Source organism: Ixodes scapularis, unplaced genomic scaffold (genome assembly GCF_016920785.2).
Source record: "Ixodes scapularis isolate PalLabHiFi unplaced genomic scaffold, ASM1692078v2 PGA_scaffold9__187_contigs__length_104089568, whole genome shotgun sequence".
NCBI lineage: Eukaryota > Metazoa > Arthropoda > Arachnida > Ixodida > Ixodidae > Ixodes > Ixodes scapularis.
In genome coordinates this window covers 86,488,275-86,509,511 of record NW_024609884.1, presented here as the reverse complement: position 1 = coordinate 86,509,511, position 21,237 = coordinate 86,488,275, and the positions used below count along the sequence as shown (strand labels likewise).

Here is a 21,237-nt window from a genome sequence, read left to right as displayed (position 1 = left end):
AGATCTCTTACAACTTCTTAAATGTTTCTAGAATGAGGGAACACACTGACATTGTGGCGCCATCTATGCAGTGACCCTAGAACTGCATTTCACAAAAGCGAAGGTTTTGCGGGATTTCCGAGGACAAATGTGCGTAATACCCATAGAAAGGCTCGTTTATAACATTGACAAAAGTTTTTCGAGCCAAAAAAGAAAGGATATTGCGCGAGAAATAAAAAAAAAATATGCCGGACCGCCGAGTTTACACTGCTTCCCAATAGATGGCGCCAGTGCGTTCTCTGGTTTAAGAAGTTTTAAGGAACCCAGGTTTAAGAGGTCGCAAGCAGTCGCAAGAGTGTGAACGGGCCTTTATAAATAGGCCTGTGTAGAGGAAAGTAAGAAGTCTGCTTGGTATGTGTAGCTATTCTAATAGCAAATTGCTACTTTGCCCCATATCATTTTTAGATCAATATCTGACAATTCAAACTTCTGATATTTTAAACTAAAGTCTGTGGCTTCCTGGAGTTTGAATTAATGAAAGTCGACTGTATTGCAGAGTTTTAGAATAATCTACACAAAAGCTTTGTATACACAAAGAAACAGCGTCATCACCACTGCACATGTACCGAGGCCGGACCGCATTTTGGATTGGTACACGGCGACGACGCCATTCCTTCGTGTACGCAGTGCTTTCGCACCCCCCTCCCCCCCCCCCATGCTATTCAAAACTCGCTATTTAATATCCCATCTTCATTTATAGAGCAACCTCGAGCGAACAATCCACCACCGATACGAGCCTGTAGCACTCTGAGGAATGTATGGGAACAGATTTACATTAGGAAGCCTAAACCACCCAAACTGCAAAACGGCCAACTTGGGCCGTTCTCTGGCCCAACCTAAAAGAATGCCGCAAGCTCGCCACCACTGTCAAAGATATGAGCACCGAAGGGAGGGCGGTGCCCCACTCACATGGGTTCGCTCCGTCCGCCACCAGTAGCAACCTGAGCGAGCTCAGGTTCACGTCCTTGTGGTCCTTGGTCGCCAGCAGGCCCCAGTGCAGGTCCCGAGACTTGCACACCGCAACGTTGGCTGCAACCGGCCCATGCACAGGGCACAGGGTGAGGCACCCCACGCCCCACAACCGTGCCACCCACCTTTGAACTTGGTGATCATGAGCATCCACGACGCCGGGTTTACCTTCATCAGCGAGTAGGGAATGAAGATCACGTGCATCCCGTTGAAGACGCTCTGAGACAGAGAGAGAGAGAGCTGTGAACTGAGTCCCAGGGGAGGTGGAGGAGCTTCTCACCGCAAGGACGCCGTGCCACAGGCCCATCTCCCGTTTGTAGTCCAGCACACACACCATCACCTCCCCTGAAAGAAGCGAGGCTGTCAGCAGGCTCCCCGGCACCCCCTGTGGTTGCTCACCTTCCGTGTAGTTGCAGGCGGCTGTCAAGGCTCGGCTGTGATTGACTAGAGCGGACCTGGACACCGCCACGCCTTTCATTGCCCCGTCTCGGTCGACGGTATACTGCATCCGAGAAGAACATCCTTCGGCATCTAGAAAGTTCACTGCTTCCAGCTACGTGCGACAAAGCAATTTTGGGAACCACTCCAAATGGAAACGTGTGAGCTCCAAGAGAGCTCCCAAAATATCCGAAGTCTTGACCACCGCCCTCGCTAAGCGGAGTTACGTCTGTCCCCCGCCAGAATGACACAACACGCTTCAACGACACGACTCTTGAGACTGGACGATGCAAAGAAATACGACAAACTTTGAAACCTCATATACGACAAGTGCAGCAGAATCACACTTATGCTTTTTGGGGGACCGCAGCAATGAGGTGTATGATCTGGGAAAATGTAAGAATCAAAGCTTTTGGGGGCCTACAGACAAAACAGAAAGACTATAATGCAGTAATTTATTTTGTGTGGACTTTCAAGGCTGTGGATGACAACCATACTTATTGAAAAATATGCCGACCGTTTTTTCTTTTTTGTTTGCAGATCAAAGAGATTACTAAAGAATGTCAAGCTATGAGAGTGAGCAAAATTTTAGAACCCATAGAGCTAGCCCAGCCACTCCCCTGCATCAACCGCCACTCGCAACACACCAGTGCAGAGCAGCGAAGCTCAACACATGTGCAGATGCAAAAAATGGCGAAGCTGGATGCACCTGCATCTCAAGCGTGTTAATGTGCGCCATGCATGATGCACTACTATTAGAAATATTGAACTCCACACAAAATACAAGTAGCAAAACCGTGACAACTGGGCACAATGGAAGCTTGCACGCGCATGCTGGAGAAAAAGAAGGAAATATGACCGGGCCAGAGTTGCTTCCGAGCCTAGTTCCAGCTCATGCCCACCCGGGTGAAGAGCTGAGCACAGAGGCAAAAAGGAAGCGAGAAAGAGGCCGAGTAGAGCAAAAGGAAGAGGGCGACTGCAGCCAGGCAGACAGAGTTCCCACTTTGGAGGGCAGTTTTTGGATGCAAGAATTGCTCAAAACGGTCATACGCACATCTTTATGGGAGTTCAAAGAGACTGGTGTACGCAATAGAAGAGAAAATCTGTGTAAGCATCGACGAGGCTCTACCGTATATGTCCCCCTTGCTGGCCCACATCCCCTCCTCTCCAGTTGCCATTATTGCGGACCGACCAACGTGCACCTGCCTAGCCGTCGCGCACGTGCCCAGTCGCATCATCCTGAGCAGTCACCTCAATGTAGGCTGCCGTTTCATCGCTGGGCCTTGGGGGGGGATTCCAGTCCTTGGGCGGCTTGCTCAGATGCTCCGTCACAAACCACTGGAGCTTGGGCCAGCCTGGCAAAAAAACAAGCACGGCATTGCTCGCGACGCACCATTTCGCCACTCGTGGAGCACTGCGCTTTGCGACAACAGCGAAAAATCATCAAAAAGGATCTACTCTGTGTGCCTGCTTCGTGACACAAGTTGAGAGCAATCAGAATGTCATCGGCTTATGCGCATCCCAAGATTAAGTGGCCTTTGATCGACTCAGTTGTGAAGCACTCCTCCAAGGAAGCTGGCCTTTGGAAGAGGCCCCCAAAAGTGCATGCACTCTGCTGGGGAATAGGTTAGCAGCTCTGGCACTGGCCGCTCTCCCCACTGTTTCGTACCAGCTCTTAACACCATCTTTTTTTTTATGTTTTTGGAGGCTTAGACATTGTAGACAAATCCCAGCCATGACTATGAATAAAGCACTACCCCACTCGGGATACATTTCCATTACGGGTATGCAAATAACCAAATTTTCCAATACGAATCGAATACAGATACTGACTTGGAATATTCAATCAAATCTTAAATATGCACATAATGAACAAAAGCAGAAATATTTTAGACAACATTACACGCAGCTCTTTGGAGCTAATAATATATGGCACCTACAGTCTGAGGTCACCCCAAAAAGGCATAGCCCCAAGGAATCTAACAAAATCCAAAAGTTAGCCCAAAGCTAAACGCAACAAGCGGCTGCTGTATGAAAATGGTTCATAAATGTCAGTGAGAAAAGAACTATATTAGAAAGCAAGTTTTGCAATGAACTGGAAAAACCAGGAACTACTATGCAAGCATTCTTTAATTGGACTTTTCTCCAATATAGTATTTTAGAGAACCAACAAACTGCAACCACCCGCAGTAGACCTTACTTTTAACTTATCTTGTTCAAATGAAAAAAGAAAAGTATTACATGTTTGTTTTTTTGTTGATTCTCAATTGACCACTACCCATATTCCCAAATATTTTTGGGTGCCTAAAACAAGGTATTTGTTTGTGATAAGGACACCGAACCAAAAAAAAAAAAAAAGAAAGCTTTGTGCGCTCAAATACTAAAAAATGAAAACAAAAAGTCCCTCCTGGTCAAGCGTGTGGACACTGGATGAGCAATAATGCCAAGCTTTGAATGAAACATCCCACCATTATGTTTCTGCTTTTTTACCTTCTGCTGTACTTCGTTATTGCAGTTTTCTTTTGCTCATTCAAACTTTCTTCATGGCTGAAAAGGGAGAAGCTGGCTTCTCTGTTTATGCTTCCTATCTTAAGACTGCTTTCTCTCTCGTTTCCTTGTAGTCAGTTGGTGAAGAGTCTATGGCTCTGCACCAACTGAAGTATTATTCTGACTTATATGACATGACTCCACTTTCTAGAGATAAAAATATTTTTTTAATCATTTTGATTTTATATCAAATATTTATTGTATTGAAATATTGCACTATTTTGACATCCCACATCAATTTTTTTTTTTTTTTTTGGGCTTTCTGCCTAATTTTGGACTTTGGACTGGAAGGTGAGCAAAAGTGGAGGTTAAAAGATTATTGCCTTGCTTGCGGTGGTGTTGCAGTTTAACACATATTTTTTGACAACAAACGTATTGCAATCGACTGCAGTTTATGACAAAACTTTTTCAAGCAATGCGAAATGCAAGAAATATTTTCATACAACTCGGTTATCAGGCCGCACGTAACGTCTGCTGGGTTATGCTAAATGTCACAAAATGCGGCACCCACGATTTTCATGATTTATTTGTTATTTATACCACATATAATAGTAGATTTATAACATTTCTGAATCTTTTAAAAAACTGTCACATAAAAACTGCTGTCGACTGTACATTCTCTGTTGGAAAATGTCTATATTATACAAACGTAATGCTGACTGCTGCTTGCAGTATGAAAAGTTTTTGCTCTGTGCATCGCAAGTGTTGTTGTTTGTTTGCCCGGCTGAAAAACATCAAGGAAGCAGTGTTTGCATTCAGGACACTAATGTTTCGATTGTTTATTAGCTATTACAAACAAGTCAAAAAAAAAAAGAGAAAGAAAATCTAGACACAGAAGTGCAGGCACAAAGATTGTTACAAACTCTCAGCGTTACCTAGTGTATGCACTTAATTAGTTATGTGCAGTCAAGATAAAGAAATGTCCAGCTCGCTTTTGTTGTAAATTAAAAATTTTAAGCGAGAGATGTGCACCAAAGACGTGCAAGAGCACACATCGCCACCGGACAATGTTACAGTCACGTCCGAGAGAAATTGTTCAAATGTCGAACAGACACACCGAATATGACATTTCCAGTGTCAAGTAGGACCAAAGCTTCGTAGACATGTGACACAGCGACACAAGAGTCCCTCAGCACAACTCTGGCAGAAACTACCACTATGACGGCTACACTGACGGGATACATCAAAATAATAAAGCTACTATTCTGATGAAAAACAGTCATTATTTTGAAAGGGGATGTCAAAATAATTTAAGCTATTTTCCCGTTTCAGATTTCGCAAGCGCTGAAATCATTTTCGAGGACCGACGTTGAAAGTCGCTGCCAATAGGGAATTGCCGAATCGGGCACAAACAGAATAATAGAGATATTTTATTTGTATTCAAAATTTTGAACATTAACACATCCTTGTTTCCACCCGATTCACTCGGTTGTTCTTGACCGACAAAATCGGCACCTCCCTTTGTTCCAGTTTTATGCCAACATAGCACAGATATCCGTGACAGGCATCACAAAAGCCCAGTGCGCAGACTAAAAATAACTTCCAGTCCACACGGTGCCACTAACGCCAAAAATGATTCCATTTCAGAGCTTTCCCATTGTACAGCGCCCATGCGGAGGTCCACAGAGATCCACACACATCATTGCTAAATGATAGAAGAGAAACAATAAGGTACTACAATGAAAGCAAACTGAAGGCGGGTTCACACACTTGCGACTGCTTACGACCGAGTGCCTTAAAAAAACACTAAAATTGAAAAAAAAAAAATGCTAAAGGGCCTAGGATAGTATGCACACTTTAAAAACATTTTACCACAAAAAAAAAAAAAAATTTTTTTAGCAATATTTACGTTGCCAGATGCAATTTGGATGCAGAAGGTGGAGGTCGTAGCCCGCTAAGCCCCTCCTTGTGCTTACACAGTGCTTATATCCCTCATTGGATGGAGAGATGATTGACATGTAAAAAGTTGGTTGTAAATTTGTATCTCCTGCTCCCAGCGAGCCTGCTGCAACCAATGCAAAAGTAGGCGCGAGGAAAAAACTGTGCCGCAAAGCGCACCAACCGCGTAAGCGAAGGTACCAGACAGAAACGAGAGAAAACTGCTATCCGATTGATGCATTATTAATTCAATATGCTCTCATTATATCATTCATTGGACATTGCCATAACCGCTATATTTAATCCCCCGTTTTATAGTTGGGAACCTACATATGTTAAAATTGCTTTACGTTCCGATGTATACAATGTGCTTAGTGCCCTGTGTCATAGCTATTGCATACTGGCCAATCTATTGCATATTGCTCTTCTACCCTATCGGAACATGCCGAAATTCCTATACACTTTGATTTATGCCTGGTGAGTTTTCAGGGTCCCAATTATTGTGTAATGTCGTAATTAGCTAAATATTGAATTTATACATAAAGTAAATAGGTTTTTTTGGTTTTTTTATGTTAATTTTTACTTTTTTATTTATAGCATTATCTAGGATTATGTGTTTAGTTTACCTTGTTTATATTTGCTTATTTATTCTCTAGCCCTCGAGACAGCGAAAAATCCCCGATCCGGCCCCCTAGCCAAAAAGTTTGAAGACACCTGTTGTAAACTACCATTTCCCGTATATAGTATATACATTTGATCTTGTAAACACTGCAAAACCTTCGCTCTAGTGAAGTGCAGTTCCAGGTTCAGCTCATAGAAGGCACCAGCATGCCGGCGTGTTGTCGCAAAAGATCGCAAGAACTCGGTCGCAAGCAAACGCAATTGTGTGAACGGGCCTCAACGCTTCCTGTTCAGACGAGATAAACGAGCTCTTACTTAAAGCTGCAAAACTGCACACTTATACTTTTTTTTTTTTAAGCCACTGGCACGGTGTCTTGCGTCGGCGCAACCCCCAGGAAACCATCGGTGGGCTTTAGTCACAAACTCCCCCGACCCCCTCGCACCTTTGAAGGTGTGGATCTCGCCCGTGGCCGTCTTGGGGAGTCCCTTGTAGCATCCTTCGGAGGTGAGCGCATAGCAGACGCCGCAACTGCCCAGCAGGAAGCCGATCTGCTGCGAGCCGGCGTCCTGGCACGGGGAGCTCGGGTTAGGGCAAGGCCCTCACCACAAAAAAAAGCGACACTTTCGAGAAAAGCCCACAGACCGCTCCCAACCATAGCCACACATTTCACTTTTCCTTCTGGAACTTTCAAATTTATACCAAAAGGCTCGAGACAATCAGATGGACCATTTCGAATGTCGTCATCGTCGCAACACTCCCCAGAGTTCACAGCGCGGTATTTAGGGCACCGAGGGTATCGAATGAAAATGTCAATGAATCATCCAACGTTTTGTCCTTATTCCTTCCTGCCTGACAGAAATTCGATCTATCAATCATTCATCATCTTTTATCAAAAAAAGATCTTCTCAAAAATATGGTGTCAGAGGAAGGCAAGGCTGAAGAGCCGAGGTGAATACAGGAACAAATGATGTCAAAATGTTGCTAAATTACCCGACCATCAAGGAGTATGCTACGACTGTTATCACATGTGCTCCACATGCTGGCATCTGCAGCACTAACTCTTCTAATGCAAAATCTAAAATAAATGGTGCTATGTACATGTGTTCAAGGCGCTATTTTGGTCATGTACCGTATCTTCTGCTTTATAAGTACAGTAAAACCTCGTTATAAAGAAGTTGAAGGAGCAATCATAATTACTTTGTTATAACCATTAGTTTGTTATAGCCAATGTCCATTTCTTCCAACTATTCAAGCAAGGGGAATTATAATTGCTTTGTTATATCCATTTGTTTGTTATATCCCATTTTGTTATAACGAGGTTTTACTGTAGCACCTTGGTATAGGTAAGCCACACTTGTTTTTACATAGTTACAAAGCGCTGCAAAAGATGGTGTGAGGAGTCACTGCAGCCGTGGACCTAGGCCGGCACTCTTTGGACTGTCCTCGGACTGCGCCCCCCCCCCCCCCCCCCCCCCCCCCAGAGTACCCTGCCATTCATACTTTGTCGTAAATATCAATATGACCTACATCTTGCACAATTAAGTCCATATTTGCATATAAGTCGGTACACCGAAGGCTTATACACTGGGAAACACGGTCCTTCAAAACTTTTGTACAGATAAAGCGAGCGTATGCAGCGCATGTACTATTGGGCAGGAATGAAATGTAAATGGTGGGGTGCATGGCCTTCGACACATGCTGTTATGCCAGAGTTCCCTGGAAACTGACAAAACTGTAGAGCCGAGAGCGGGGCTGCGTGTGCGTCCCGTGTTCGTTCCTTTGTCCCATCCCTTTGAGAGCCGGTTTTTATTGTGTACAACAATCACCAACTGGCCCAACTTGCCACGTTACTGCAATGCTGTGCACATCAGAGAGGCGCACACCTCCAGGTAGTGCAGCATGCATCGAAGGCCATGTGCTCCACTGCGTGCGTTTCAATTGTGGCCGATAGTATACTTATGTTCCCAGCAGGGATGCTGAAAACCTCCCAAAACTCAAGTTTAAAAAAATTAGAAAAAACTAAAAAAAGATTTTGAATAGTGGAATTCAAGTTGAAACATAGGATGTTGTAAGCTAAAAACAGCAGGACAATCCCCTCCCACAGAGCTCTCTGCTTGCCATGATTGCTGGTTTCCTTCTCTCCTGCGTTCGCTCTGTTAAAGGGTAACTGCAAAGAAAAAAAAGTTTTTTTTTTAAATAGCCTAATTGGGACAAGCATGTCAAAAAACAATTTTTCCACGAGAAAAAACATTTTTTACAGCAATATTTATTGCGTGAGACTCATTTTAGTTTGCGGCTATTTCGTCCGTTTTAAATCGCGCGCCACGAAGTTGTGATTATGTGACGTCAATCCCAAAAGGTACTCATTGGCTAAGAGTTTGATTGACAGCTTAGAGCTTGGTTGTTAAACCTTTGTTATATGTTGCAATTTCGTTTTGAGCGGCATATTTTTACGTTTAAAGAATAACCCATGTGATGAGAGTTATTATTCTTTACAAAAGGTTTACAAGACGGGCACTTCCGTTTGGATTCATACAAACAAAAGCTTCGCCATTCTTTCATGGCCGCCGAAGTCTCTGCTCCCGCCTGTCTCGCCTACCTCGACTAATCGTTTCGCCGAAGTGATCAGTGTTTCGTCGTTTCGTGCTGACCCAGGTGCTTGAGTGAGACTTCTTGAAGTGAAGTAGTGTGTGTTTAGCAGCTGTCGCAGGTGTTAGTGATAGGAAGCGACGCGGGGTCTTGGTTTTCATAGCGCGGCTCTTTCGTTTTCCTCTTTGCTTGCTTAGCGTGCTTTTTTTTTTTTTTTTTTTTGCTTGTTTGCGCGTGCAAATGCTGACTTTTCGGAGATGTCAGATGCGTGATCCCGACAGTGAGCCTTCCAGCAGCCATGTCGCCCCGAAAGGAATGCTATTTGGCTGGAGGCAATCGGGCGTTCGCGTAGCGACCAACGTGTCTAGTTACGTTCTCGTCATATCGCTCTGGAGGCCGTCGAAATTCGCCCCGTGTGCACCTAACGTCCGCGACTAAACAGAAAATAAAAAAGCACTGCGTCCACTACGTAAAAATGGTCTCAGTTCATACATCTGTAGGCAGGTACGAAATCGTGCCCAAATTTATTCACACCTCACGATGCAACACGTCGCTGTGCAAACGCAGTCCAACACGAAGCATAAAAACGGCAGATTTAGGACAACAATTCGGAGTCCGTTGTTCAATTAAAACAACGTAATTTTGTTGAAAACGCCCGCAGCTTTTTACTCACGGTATGCGTCGGGAAACTTCCACATTTTGAAACAGAACGAGGCAGATTTACTTCTAAAACGCTCCCAGCGTCCTTCCGGGCCAGTTTGACTGGATCAGCTGACGACGACGGGACTTAACTGGTTGAACGTCAACCCCACAACAACCAATTTGCGCTCCGTGTTAGCACCGCATTACACACACCACGAACGTTTCAGCTCTGTCGCATCGCCGTGTTGCACCTAACAGAACGAGATCGCCGAAACCAACGCAGCGCTGTCGTGAACCTTGGCTTGTGGTTGCGCACTCGTGGATTCTGTGACTTCCTTCGCTTTCAAAGCGCGCACGACGATTACGAACGATACTTTCCGTCTTCCGGGAACATCACAGGGGCACTTCTCCGTTCACGTCTTCGCTACATGTGCTCGCAAACCGCGTCAAACCAAAACAATACCGCGGCTAGAGCACTATATAGCTCCTACGGAGCAGAGTAACGCAATCCTTTGAACCCCGTGTTTTGCCGACAACATGGCCGACAGAGCGGCTCGGCGCGAGTCACGTGGTACTCAGGGTTCCAAGAGGCGGCCCGCCCTATGGGAGAATACATGGAGATCGACACAACACGGCTGATTAAAAAATGAACGGCGAGTTCACACTTTTCAAAACTAGTCTGTCGTGAAGTTAGTAAAGCACTAAACACTTTATCAAAGTTTTAACAATATCGGATGCGTGTGCAAATTTTGAGAAGGCAATTTCCAAGGCAATGGCGTTTGAAGCAGACGATTTTTGCTCGCAGCGGAGATGGGCTTTTCGGGTTGGCCGGAGCGGGTCACGTGAATGGTGTGACGTCGCCGTGTCGTCTGCTGCATGATGCCGCTCAGGCAATTTTAAAAAAAAAAGTCAGGTCCTTGCGGGGCACAAAACATAGCGCAAATTATTCTAAAGTATTCCATTATTATGTCAAAAATGATTGCGATTCCGTACATTCCCACAATACTGGAGAAACAACGATTTTCTCACGTTCTCCATGCATTTCTGACCGCAGTTGGAACCTCCGGGCGTTCGCCGCTAGTCGCCGAGAGGCGGCGTTCTAGATTGCGCTACTCTGCTCCGAAGGAGCTATATAGTGCTCTAACCGCGGCCTGGCTGGCCTGGCGTAGTTGCCAGATCTTGCCGGAAGTCGAGACGCCGCGTCGTTCAACTCCGCAACGCAAGGAGAGTGAGGGGCGGGGCGTACTCCTCTTCCGCGGGGGTCGAAAGAGCGGGAGTTTCAAATGTGGAGAGGTTCTGACTCTACTAAATTACGTCCTGTGGCGTAAATATTGATAAAAAAAATCATTTTTTTCGCGGAACATTTGTTTTGTGACATGCTTGTCCCAATTAGGCTGTTTAAAAAAAAACTTTTTTTTCTTTGCAGTTACCCTTTAAGGTAGAAAGAGTGGAGGGCTTCGTGGGATAAGCTTGTTCTGCTTTTCCTGCATAAAAGATCTAAAATGTCTGTGAGCTAACTAAGAAAAATTACAAGATTTCAAATTTATTCCAAATCCAGGTTCACCAAGTTTTAAGTCTTTGGAACTCGCAGACAAAGTCCAGCGGTGTCAAATAGTTTCCATAAATTCATTTTGAAAAATTGTGATAAGTGTGACAAATTTCACCCAAAACGCACCACATTTCTTCGTGCTCTAAAGTCTCCTTCCTCATTCCTCATTTACGGGGTGTGCTACGGGCTGCATTGAAGAAACTGCGCGGTGCAACAATTTCAGTTTCATAAACTTTCACTGATCCCTCAAAGTTTGTTTGAGCGGCATTTCGCTGTACACTTGTCTTTCGTAACGTGGGCACAAGCCCTCGGCAGAAGCGGGCACCGGAGCCACTCACCCTCCTTGTCAAGGGCACCTCAATGGGTACAGGGACCAGGCCAGCCATGAAACAGCCGTACAGGGAACACACAAATGCCACAGGGTCATTGTTGGGGTACACCAAGGCCACCTGAAACCACACACGAGCGAGGAAAATCACACCCCCCTCCTCAACCGGTAAACCCTTCAATTAAGGAAGATTTTTCCCTAAACTTGAGATCACCAAAGGCATGTGGGGATCCCAGCACGCAAATGTCTGGGGCATGTTTCGCACATCTGAGATTGCTCGAACGAGTAAGTCAGCAAGCATTTCAGCCTCTTCGCGGTGTATCAATGTTTTGCTTAGAATCAAAATATCCTACTTTTCCGCCTAATGTATGGGGCTGTATAACTGCAAGAATGGCAAGAGACAGGTTTTAAGAGGTGACCCTCGTCAGCCTTCCTCTTGGGCCACAAAGTTTATAAACCCTACGAGTAGCGTAAAAAAATAAAGCATTGAGCAAAAAGAAAAAGTAACTCCGGCGGAGCATGTAAACATAAATTTCCACCTCTTCCTAGTGTACAATGTTTTGTCTAAAAGTTTTGTTTTCTGCGGGCGAAAATATTTATGGATTTGTTTGTACTATTGATTAGTCAATAAAACGCCAAGTGAAATAAATATGTCGACCCCCCTCCTCTCCCTCCCTTCCCTCCCCCCCCCCTCCCCCCTCCTTGTTCGTTTGATCTCATCCGAAAACATTGGGATCTTATTCGAAAAAGTTGGGAGTGTTCTAAATGCCTCCTCCTGGCAAAGCAAGTGGACAGCACTCCTGGAAGAAATATGGCAGGTAGAGACGTCCGCAATTTAGGGGTGTGCGAATACCGAATAATAGTTATTTAATCGAAGACCGAATCGAATTAAGAAAAAAAAGCAGAATTTTGAATTGTATATCGAATGCAGATTTTATCTGTAGGAATGTTTCAAAGTGTGCTCTGAATGAGAATATGCACAGAGTATACACCTGGTGCAGAATATGCACCTGGTGCAAAACAAAAGCCCAAAAAATAAAAAGCAGCTGCTGGACATGAGGCATCTAAGCCGATTGCGAGATCAAATTCTGATGGAGCAAACGTAATCTATATACCTTAAGTGTCGTAGAAAACCCAAAGTTACAGCCATGCGTGGCTTTTTTTCCTCATTAAAAGCATTACCTAACACCACGTGCTCTCATTTTTTATACCTGCGTACCCCAGAAATTTGCGATGTTTGATCCCAATTTTTAGGGTGAAAAAGGACTTGTGCACACACGCTCAAGGCTGCTTCGCCAAACGAGCTGATGGGGGCCCGGAGTGCAGAAGAAACGGCACTCACCCTGTCTCCAGGTTTCAGGGGCAGCCCTTCGCCTTTCTGGCCCAGTTTGGTGAGCAGGTTAAATGCAATCTTGCGGGACCGGCTCAGCAGCTTTCCTGCCAGTGGGGAAAAAGAGCGCCGGTCAGTGGCCGCCGCCCAGTGGCCGCCGCCCAGACCGCCGTGGCGACCCACCGTAAGCGAGGGGGCTGCCGATCTTGCCACTCGTGTCCAGCACCGTGGCCGCCGGGAACTTGAACGTGCCCGAACCGTACCTCTTGATGGCCGCCTCCAGAGACTGCGGAAGTCCCGACGGTACCTGGGCGGTCCGATCGGCTCGTCATCACTCGGAGCCTTCTAGAGACACCAATTCCCTTTTGGGAGTACCAACAACAATAAATCTAGTCGAAAAAAAAAAAAAAAAAAAAAGAAAAAAAAGCACCTTTCCAAATAGAGGAAGTGCGAGGTTGAATCGAAGGCTTAAAACGACGTTACCAGATGAACTCAGTGGGGAACCGCGTTGTGCCGCTGTTCGCCAAAATCAATCACGGGACAAACAAAAATCTAATGCTGCGCAGGAAAGCCTCTACTACGGCCGCTCCACAGCTCCTTTAGCCACTAGCCAACTGTGCTTATGTTCTTTGCTTTTGTATGAGGTTGTGTATCATCCATGTATCATTTGCCTGAGCATTGCAACGACGACAAAGAAAGGCACTGGTCCACCGCCTGCCCAGGTCTTGCCCGGCTCCAGCCCATTTGGGTACATTTTTCACCATGCAGTCAACCGAAAACGTGGACATCACGCGTGTAACATCAGAGGCTGACAGGGAACGCTCACGGAACCATGGCAATTCGAGTGTGCCACCGCGTGCCAACTCAGGGGGACTAGGCCTATCCACTTGGCCTACCGTTAATATGACTCCTGCAGGGCGTAAAGAGTGGCTTTCCCGCATAACTTCGGATTTTAAGATTGATGAAAGTGCAACACTGCTCCCTACAGGATTAGTGTCGTGATGTAGGCGAGTTGGTTCATGGTAACGGAAATAAACAGCGCGCAAAAAAAGCGCTTGTGTCGTTCACACCTTCCTTTCGTCCTGTGTATTTTTTGCACGCTGTTTATTTCCGTTCCCTACAGGAGCTTATATACAGGAACTCTAGCCAAGGCCACCTAAAGGTGCCATCTAAAGGCTGCAATTCAAAACTTTTTTTGGGAGAGGCTAGGATGAAGGGCCATCCAGTCGCCGCACTCCAGACGTACACTCTACGCGGGTACACAAGATAGCTATTATTACAGCAGTCTCCAAAACCCTGGTGCTTTGAACAACGGGAGGCAAACCTTTCGGGGAGAGAGGGGGTTTTGTGGAACTGCCCATAGACACACTCATGGCATCTATGGGCAGTTCCACGAGTTGATCTAGCAACGTTGGCTTAAGAGGGAAAAAATTGATCGTAGAGTACCGCACATCTGCCCATTCCACACTAGGCACCTATTCCCAAATTCCTAAGATATGAGAAAATATGCGCAGTACATTGATATGTAAAATTGATGACCGGAGAAGCGCCCATCCCCCATTTTTTTGCGATTATCTTCAAAATTTGAGTGGGAGTTTTTCCGGTATTTTACGGTAGGTGGGTATCGAGGACATTAACATGATACAAGAACACTGTTCCAAACCTTTCTCTTCAAAAATCAGCAGCATGTCACAGGCTGCTACAGAAAAACGCCAACGGCCAAAAGCAGAATGAATATGCAAACATTTCCATGCCACATGGACCAGGGTACTACAGTTCAACCTTGTTGACACGTTTTGCAGGGGACCACAGTAAAAACAATGCTATCGGCAAAAACAATTTATGCGCCGGAAAAAAATTATTAATAACTACTTCTTGCGGCCCCCCCAGATAAGCCAGAAAGAAATTACAGTAATCCCTCGTAACGAAGTCAATGGGACAGCAAAAAAATTATATATAAGCGGTGATTCAATAAGAGCGATAGAGCCCAAAAAAATGGTGCCGGCAGCCTTGAAGGTGGACAGGAACACTGCGGAACACTCCGACCGTATATTAAATCAAACAAACATTGGTTATGAACATCTCGTGGCAGCTTTACCCAGTAAAAAATTATTAGTAGGTCAGTGGAGTTTGCCAATAATTTCATCCCGGCATCAGTTCTCCTCGAACTGCTCCAGGCATCGCAATAACGCTGTCACCGCCGCTGCACTCCACTTTGTTTTGAAGTAGCCATAGGATGTTTCGTGTCTCTGCAGTCGTCGGCATTTTTGAGGTGCCTCTCGGACATCGCTGGGTGTTTACCTGGCCGCACCCAAGGTCTACGATTGCAGCATCCATGGCAGGAGCAACAATGGGAATGTCTGCATCGACAAGCGCGAAAGAATCAGTTATCCTCTATGGCTTTGCCAACATGTTTTCATGCATTCCTGTAAAGATCGTTGCAGCTATGGAAATCGTGCGCCGGCTCGGCAAGGATGCTCACGAGAGAAAACCCAACGTTGCTTAAGCAGTTGGCAATCTTTCATCTTCGGGCCGCAGGCACGCTTTCTTCTGCACAAGAAACTTCTCGAACACGTCCAATATGCCTTGCTTGTTCTGCAAAATGGTGGACAGTATCGAACAGCCGATGCCGGAATGTCGAATTCTTTGGCGATTTCAGACTTGGGCCAACCACTTTTCTCAACCTCGCAAATCTAAGCGACTTTCAGTAAACACTCCCAATCTCCCATACAACCAAGGAGGTTATAAGTACTAGGAGGGGGCACGTTGCAATATTGATAAAGCCTAGTCAAAAACTTTCAGCCTTTCCGCTCTGGTGAAGCAGGAAGACCAGCGAAGCTGTACTATGGCGAGACGACCTCAAGGACAACTTCTTGGACGACCTCAAGGACGACGCCTAGAGGAAGATATCTAGGAGGACCTCAAGGACGACTTCTAGGACGACCTAGAGGACAACCTCAGGGACGACGTCTAGGGCGACCTCAAGGACGACGCCTAGGACGAACTCAGGGATGACCTCAAGGACGCCGCCTAGGACGACCTTAAGGACGATCTTTAGGACGACATGAAGATGACTTCGAAGACGACCTCGAGGACTACCTCTCGGACAACATCAAGGACGACGTCTAGGGCGACCTCAAGGACGACGCCTAGGACTAACTCAGGGATGACCTCAAGGACGCCGCCTAGGACGACCTTAAGGACGATCTTTAGGACGACATGAAGATGACTTCGAAGACGACCTCGAGGACTACCTCTCGGACAACATCAAGGACGACGTCTAGGCCGACCTCAAGGACGACGCCTAGGACTAACTCAGGGATGACCTCAAGGACGCCGCCTAGGACGACCTTAAGGACGATCTTTAGGACGACATGAAGATGACTTCGAAGACGACCTCGAGGACTACCTCTCGGACAACATCAAGGACGACGTCTAGGGCGACCTCAAGGACGACGCCTAGGACTAACTCAGGGATGACCTCAAGGACGCCGCCTAGGACGACCTTAAGGACGATCTTTAGGACGACATGAAGATGACTTCGAAGACGACCTCGAGGACTACCTCTCGGACAACATCAAGGACGACGTCTAGGACAACCTCAAGGACGACTTCTGGGACGACCACGAGGACGGCATCTAGGACAACGCCTAGAAAAATTCAGCCTTTCGACTCTGATGAAAACCAGAGTGGAAAGGCTGGAAAGGTTACCGCCATCTATGAGTGAGGGCGGCAAGCCGGTTGCCTGGTTGCCGCCGTCTCTCATAGATGGCAGTAGCTGTCTAGAGTTTTGTGTCGACATTTGTTTGGTACCGGACACGATCCTGGGGAACCTAGCCCTTAACAGCTCCGCTGTAAAAGTTTAAACAATGTTGTGGCCAACGTGACCGTAGATCTCTGGCAATTGGTGCGCGTGACATGTCACGTGTGAGATGGATGGTTGATTGTAAAAGGATTCCTCACAGGCTTGCGCGCGTTCCGTCTGGTCGGTTTTATCAGATCGAAGGCTAGACGAAGGCTAGCTACGGTCACGTGATGTGGCCATGTTGGCCTGATAAGTGAGGAAAGTAAGGAGGAAAATGAGAAAGAGGCGAGTCGTCAAGGGAGCATAGCTTGTGGAGGCTACACGGCTGACATCATGCCCTCTCCTACCCTTCTATCCTTCTTGCATACAATGCACGTGTGTGCGTAGTACACCGCAGGTGCGCCCACATCGAGGGCTCTTGAAGGGATGATCTCCTCCAAGCTCCATTGCTCCCTTGACTCGATTCCGACAGGAGTCGGGCAGCGTCAAACGCAGGCGGCGTGAGTAGCTTCGGAACGTGGACGCTGCCCCCAGCCCGCGAAACCCGCGTCGGCGCATCGGCATCGGAAGCAGCGCTCTGCCAGCTCCACGCACTCTGCCTTCTGTCACTTTTTTACTCAGTTTTCCCAGTTTGCCGTTTGCTTTGGTGGAGAAAGGGAAGGGAACGCAAGGCTCTCCGTGCGTCTCCTTTTAGGATTGCATGCTTTCGGCATCTTGGAATCATAATAGGCGTGGTTGGCCGCCGGTACTCTTCAAATAATCCGGTAAAAAATGTGTGCATTGCGGTCGGAACCACGCTGAACTTTGATAAAAGCGATAACTCGAAAAAAGCGATTTCATTATAACGAGGGATTACTGTACCTGCCCTGAACTTTAATGGCTGTAGACAAAAGAACCCTATTCATTCGACTAGTATAGGTCAACCTTTTCTTCGGAAGAGTTTGTTAGAAATTGGGGCAACCCATAATCGTAATAAAAGTGTAGGTGTATGAAAATGAGTGAACTTTCTGAGCCCGTCAAGTTAACCCAGTGCATCTCCCGCATCGGCCACTTCTCCCTATAACTTCGTCTCAGATTACAATAAACTGCAGCGGATACCACGAGCCATCAGAGCCGATCCAACGCTGCGGGAGAGGCGCGAGACCTTCGGGAACGGTGCAGCGATGCGTGGAGCACTTAGTCACGCGACATGTTCACAGCGCTGGCGTGGCAGGGATGGCTCGTAGCGTCCATAGCGGTCAGTCTTAAGATTAAACAAAGCACACTGGTACAGAGCGGTGAAGCTCTATGCGCATGCAATGCACCGTTACCAATTCCAAGCTCCACGCAAAATAAAATTAGCCGAACCGGGGGGGACCGGGTCGCCAAGTGCGTCAGACGCGTGCACACGCAACAGAGACGAGTGGACTGTCACCCCGCTTCTCCAGGCACAGCAAAACCAACACGCCTGGCACAAAGACAGGTGGGCTGTACCTCCAAATTTTCGCCAACCGTGGGGGTCATCGTGGCTCCTTCCGGCTGCGGGGCGTTGGGGTCCGTCGGATTGGCTGGGGAAAACGAGCCACCCTGTCACGACCGGCGGCGGGGCCAAACAAGCAGAGCACTCACAGTCCAGGTCGGCCTCGTCATCGACGTAGAACTCGGGCAGCGGCCTCCTCTTGGGCCTCTGCAAGAGAGCCGCCCTGGCAACCGCCCTTCCTCCCCCGGCACCGGACTCACCTTCAGTGTGTTGAGGAGCTGCTGGATCTTGGCAGACACCTTCCACTTGCCCGTACCTGGATACCCGCCACACTCTGAGCAGGGGCCCTTCCGGGAACCCACTCAATGCCGTGGGGACGCCAGGCGCCCCAATTCCCAAAATTATTGCCCCCGTCGGTTACCTGGGCCCTTCTGCAGACTGCCTTTAAAGTTCAGCTCAGGGCACGAGCAACCAACCAACCAACAAAATGCAGGCAATGTGCCTGCTCAAAGTCCCCTCCCCTCCCCTCCCTCCCTCCCTCCCTCCCTCCCTCCCTCCCTCCCCCCCCCTCCCCCCGGTTGGAAGAACCTCATACTTTTGCAGAGATGCTACTGTGCCAAACTGAGACCATTCATTACTTCTAGCGAGACAACAAAACTAAACTAACTCCCAATGTTCACAATTCTTTTTGTTTCTTTGGCGCATGGCAGATAGAATCGGTAGCGTGTCCGGGTGTGCTGTTTAGACAGGGAAAGAGAAAAACTAGGTGCGCGTCAACAGGCCCCCCTCCAGAGTGGACAAGGCCTCCCTGGCCACCCAGTGGTTCTCACCTGTGCTGTACTCGAAGCCCGTAGACGAGTGCTGGGTGACCCGCACCGAAGACATGTGCGCCTGATTGTACCGGTTGGCATTCTCCATGGGACTCGCACACGTGTTGGTCACATCCGGCTGAGGGTTGGAGTCTGTGGCAGACGGGCAGCCGATCAACGTGGCTGAGACCGTTGAATGCGCAAACTTTTCTAACACATCATGCCTGCGCTGCGGCTCAGGGGTGACCGAGGTACCTGTGCCATCTCATTTGAGCATAAAACATTTTTATTTGAGCATAATGCTTGTTTGTTTTTTCATATTTTTAGTGGGTTTAGTATACATTATTTACTCATAAACAAAAAAAATTTAAAAAACTCAGCACGAGAACAGCCTCTCGAGCTTAGCTCTGCTAACTTCTCCCTCCCTTTTTCCCCTCCCTCCCTCCCTCCCCTCCTTTCCCCCCCTGCCCCCTTTTTTTTAATCGTACGTAAAGTACTAACGGAGTAGATCTACAAGCTTTGCAAGTTATTTAACCATACAGAATTATGGCAACATCCACAACATTTTTTAACGGCTACCAGAAAAGAATAATTTTAATTATTTTAAAAATCTAAAAAAATAAATCTTAGAACAAAAAAAGCATAGAGTATTCCTAATATTTTCCATTATAGTCACATTGGCACTGCCTTGCACTTTAATGAACACATGTCCCAATGCAAGCACAGTTACATTTTACATTTTCCTTATTCGCAGATGAGCCACAGCTCCTCGTGGAGCGCTGCTAATTTCCCCCATTATGTGAATAACTGAGATATATATTTTAGATTAGATATATGTTCTCTTATCAAGAGGTACACATTCCAAACGCCAAAAGCATCACTTTTTCCTTTGACAGGTTACACAACAAAAGATCCCCAGGTGGTCGAAATTAATCCTCAGTCCTCTGCTCAGGCGTGCGGAGATGCCCGTCGTTGGTTTGGCACGTAAAACCCCTAAATTTGACTTTTCCTCCGACAACCAAATCTCGTAAGAACTACTTCACTCCGCATATGAACAATGTGCAAAACTTGCTTTTTTTTCTTGAGGTGAAAATGGATATAGCTTCGTAAACGATAACGAGACAATCTTTTCTATCGTCCAACAATTTTAAACAGAAAACTTGGGGTGTAATGAAGCCGCACAGCGAGATCCATTCTTCGACCAATCGCCAGCAAAAAGGCCTCCCCCGCGACGTCACCTCTTCGGGCCCACACGAGACAAGCGACTGACGAGTAACGACCCCTTCGAAAGCGAGCCCCCGAGATGCCCGGTTGGGGGCCACCGCCTCACCGTGGTCGCCAGAAGCCAGGTTCTGCATGACGTCGGCCAGCTGGGAGCCCGAATCGCCAGGCCGGCCGTTGCGCATCTCCCGCGGCGACGACGCCCCCGACGTGTCCGACAGCGGCGGCGTGGGCAGGGGACGGCGCTCTGGCGTGCTCCCCTCGTTCAGGACGCTGTCGTCGTCACTCGAGCTGTCTGCACAGGTGCCCCGGACACTCAGGGACCAGACACTACAAGCCGGGAGAAACCCACCACCCTCTGGCTCTGCTTCCCCGAGAGCTGCATCATTGTTAACCCTTCTGTTTGGTAAGGGCTAAACCATACGTGCTCCGTTTGTGGAGCAGAGTGCCGCAACCACCTGTCAGTATCTACAATTTAACATTCTGGTAGCACAGGAAGTGACAGTCATTTTCATAGCAAACGCCTCAGCGTGTGGCGGTGCGCCAGCGGTAGCGCATGCCCACATCGCTGTCTACTTGTCAAAACATTGCAACCAAGCTTTAAAACAATGTCCCCGCAATGAAAAACACTACCAGCTGGTACACGCGTTGTTCGAGGATTGAAGAGGCCTTCTTGCTCAGAACAGTTCGGGGCAAGATCATTGTGCCGAGCAAATGATGCGTTCCGCCGCCCAAAACTCGGTGGCCCGTGAGGCCGCCTCCCAGCGGCACTTTCGGGCAGTTTTTGCGCGTGTTCCTCCTCCAGTAAGGACTCGGGCAGTGAAGGGAAAAACAATGCGCTACTCTAGCTCCACCCCATTCAGTGACATTAACAACTTGCATCTAGGCGCTTGGACACCAAAGAAAAGTGTGTTCTTGCAAAGAGGGCCGAAAAGGGTTGCAGACGAAAAAAGAATATTTTGGCGAGATAAGCACAATGACCCAAGGGGCAAGACAACACCAAAAGAGACCA

At 47.3% G+C, this 21,237-nt stretch overlaps 1 protein-coding gene across 11 annotated transcripts in view; it reads right to left on the bottom strand.

Annotated features, from left to right (window-relative positions):
* Positions 1-21,237, bottom strand: part of LOC8023515 (disco-interacting protein 2) — a 100,575-nt gene that overhangs the window by 52,097 nt on the left and 27,241 nt on the right. For all 11 annotated transcript variants that reach the window (XM_029967678.4, XM_040500397.2, XM_042287334.1 and 8 more), the window contains 14 exons: positions 20,335-20,520; positions 19,026-19,157; positions 18,456-18,511; positions 18,345-18,402; positions 18,210-18,283; positions 13,115-13,238; positions 12,944-13,038; positions 11,612-11,722; positions 6,936-7,059; positions 2,698-2,801; positions 1,408-1,510; positions 1,289-1,353; positions 1,134-1,227; positions 949-1,068 (listed from right to left, as the gene is read on the bottom strand). In XM_029967678.4, coding sequence (XP_029823538.1) covers positions 949-1,068; positions 1,134-1,227; positions 1,289-1,353; positions 1,408-1,510; positions 2,698-2,801; positions 6,936-7,059; positions 11,612-11,722; positions 12,944-13,038; positions 13,115-13,238; positions 18,210-18,283; positions 18,345-18,402; positions 18,456-18,511; positions 19,026-19,157; positions 20,335-20,520 — 1,446 coding nt within the window. The remainder of the gene's footprint in view (positions 1-948; positions 1,069-1,133; positions 1,228-1,288; positions 1,354-1,407; positions 1,511-2,697; positions 2,802-6,935; positions 7,060-11,611; positions 11,723-12,943; positions 13,039-13,114; positions 13,239-18,209; positions 18,284-18,344; positions 18,403-18,455; positions 18,512-19,025; positions 19,158-20,334; positions 20,521-21,237) is intronic.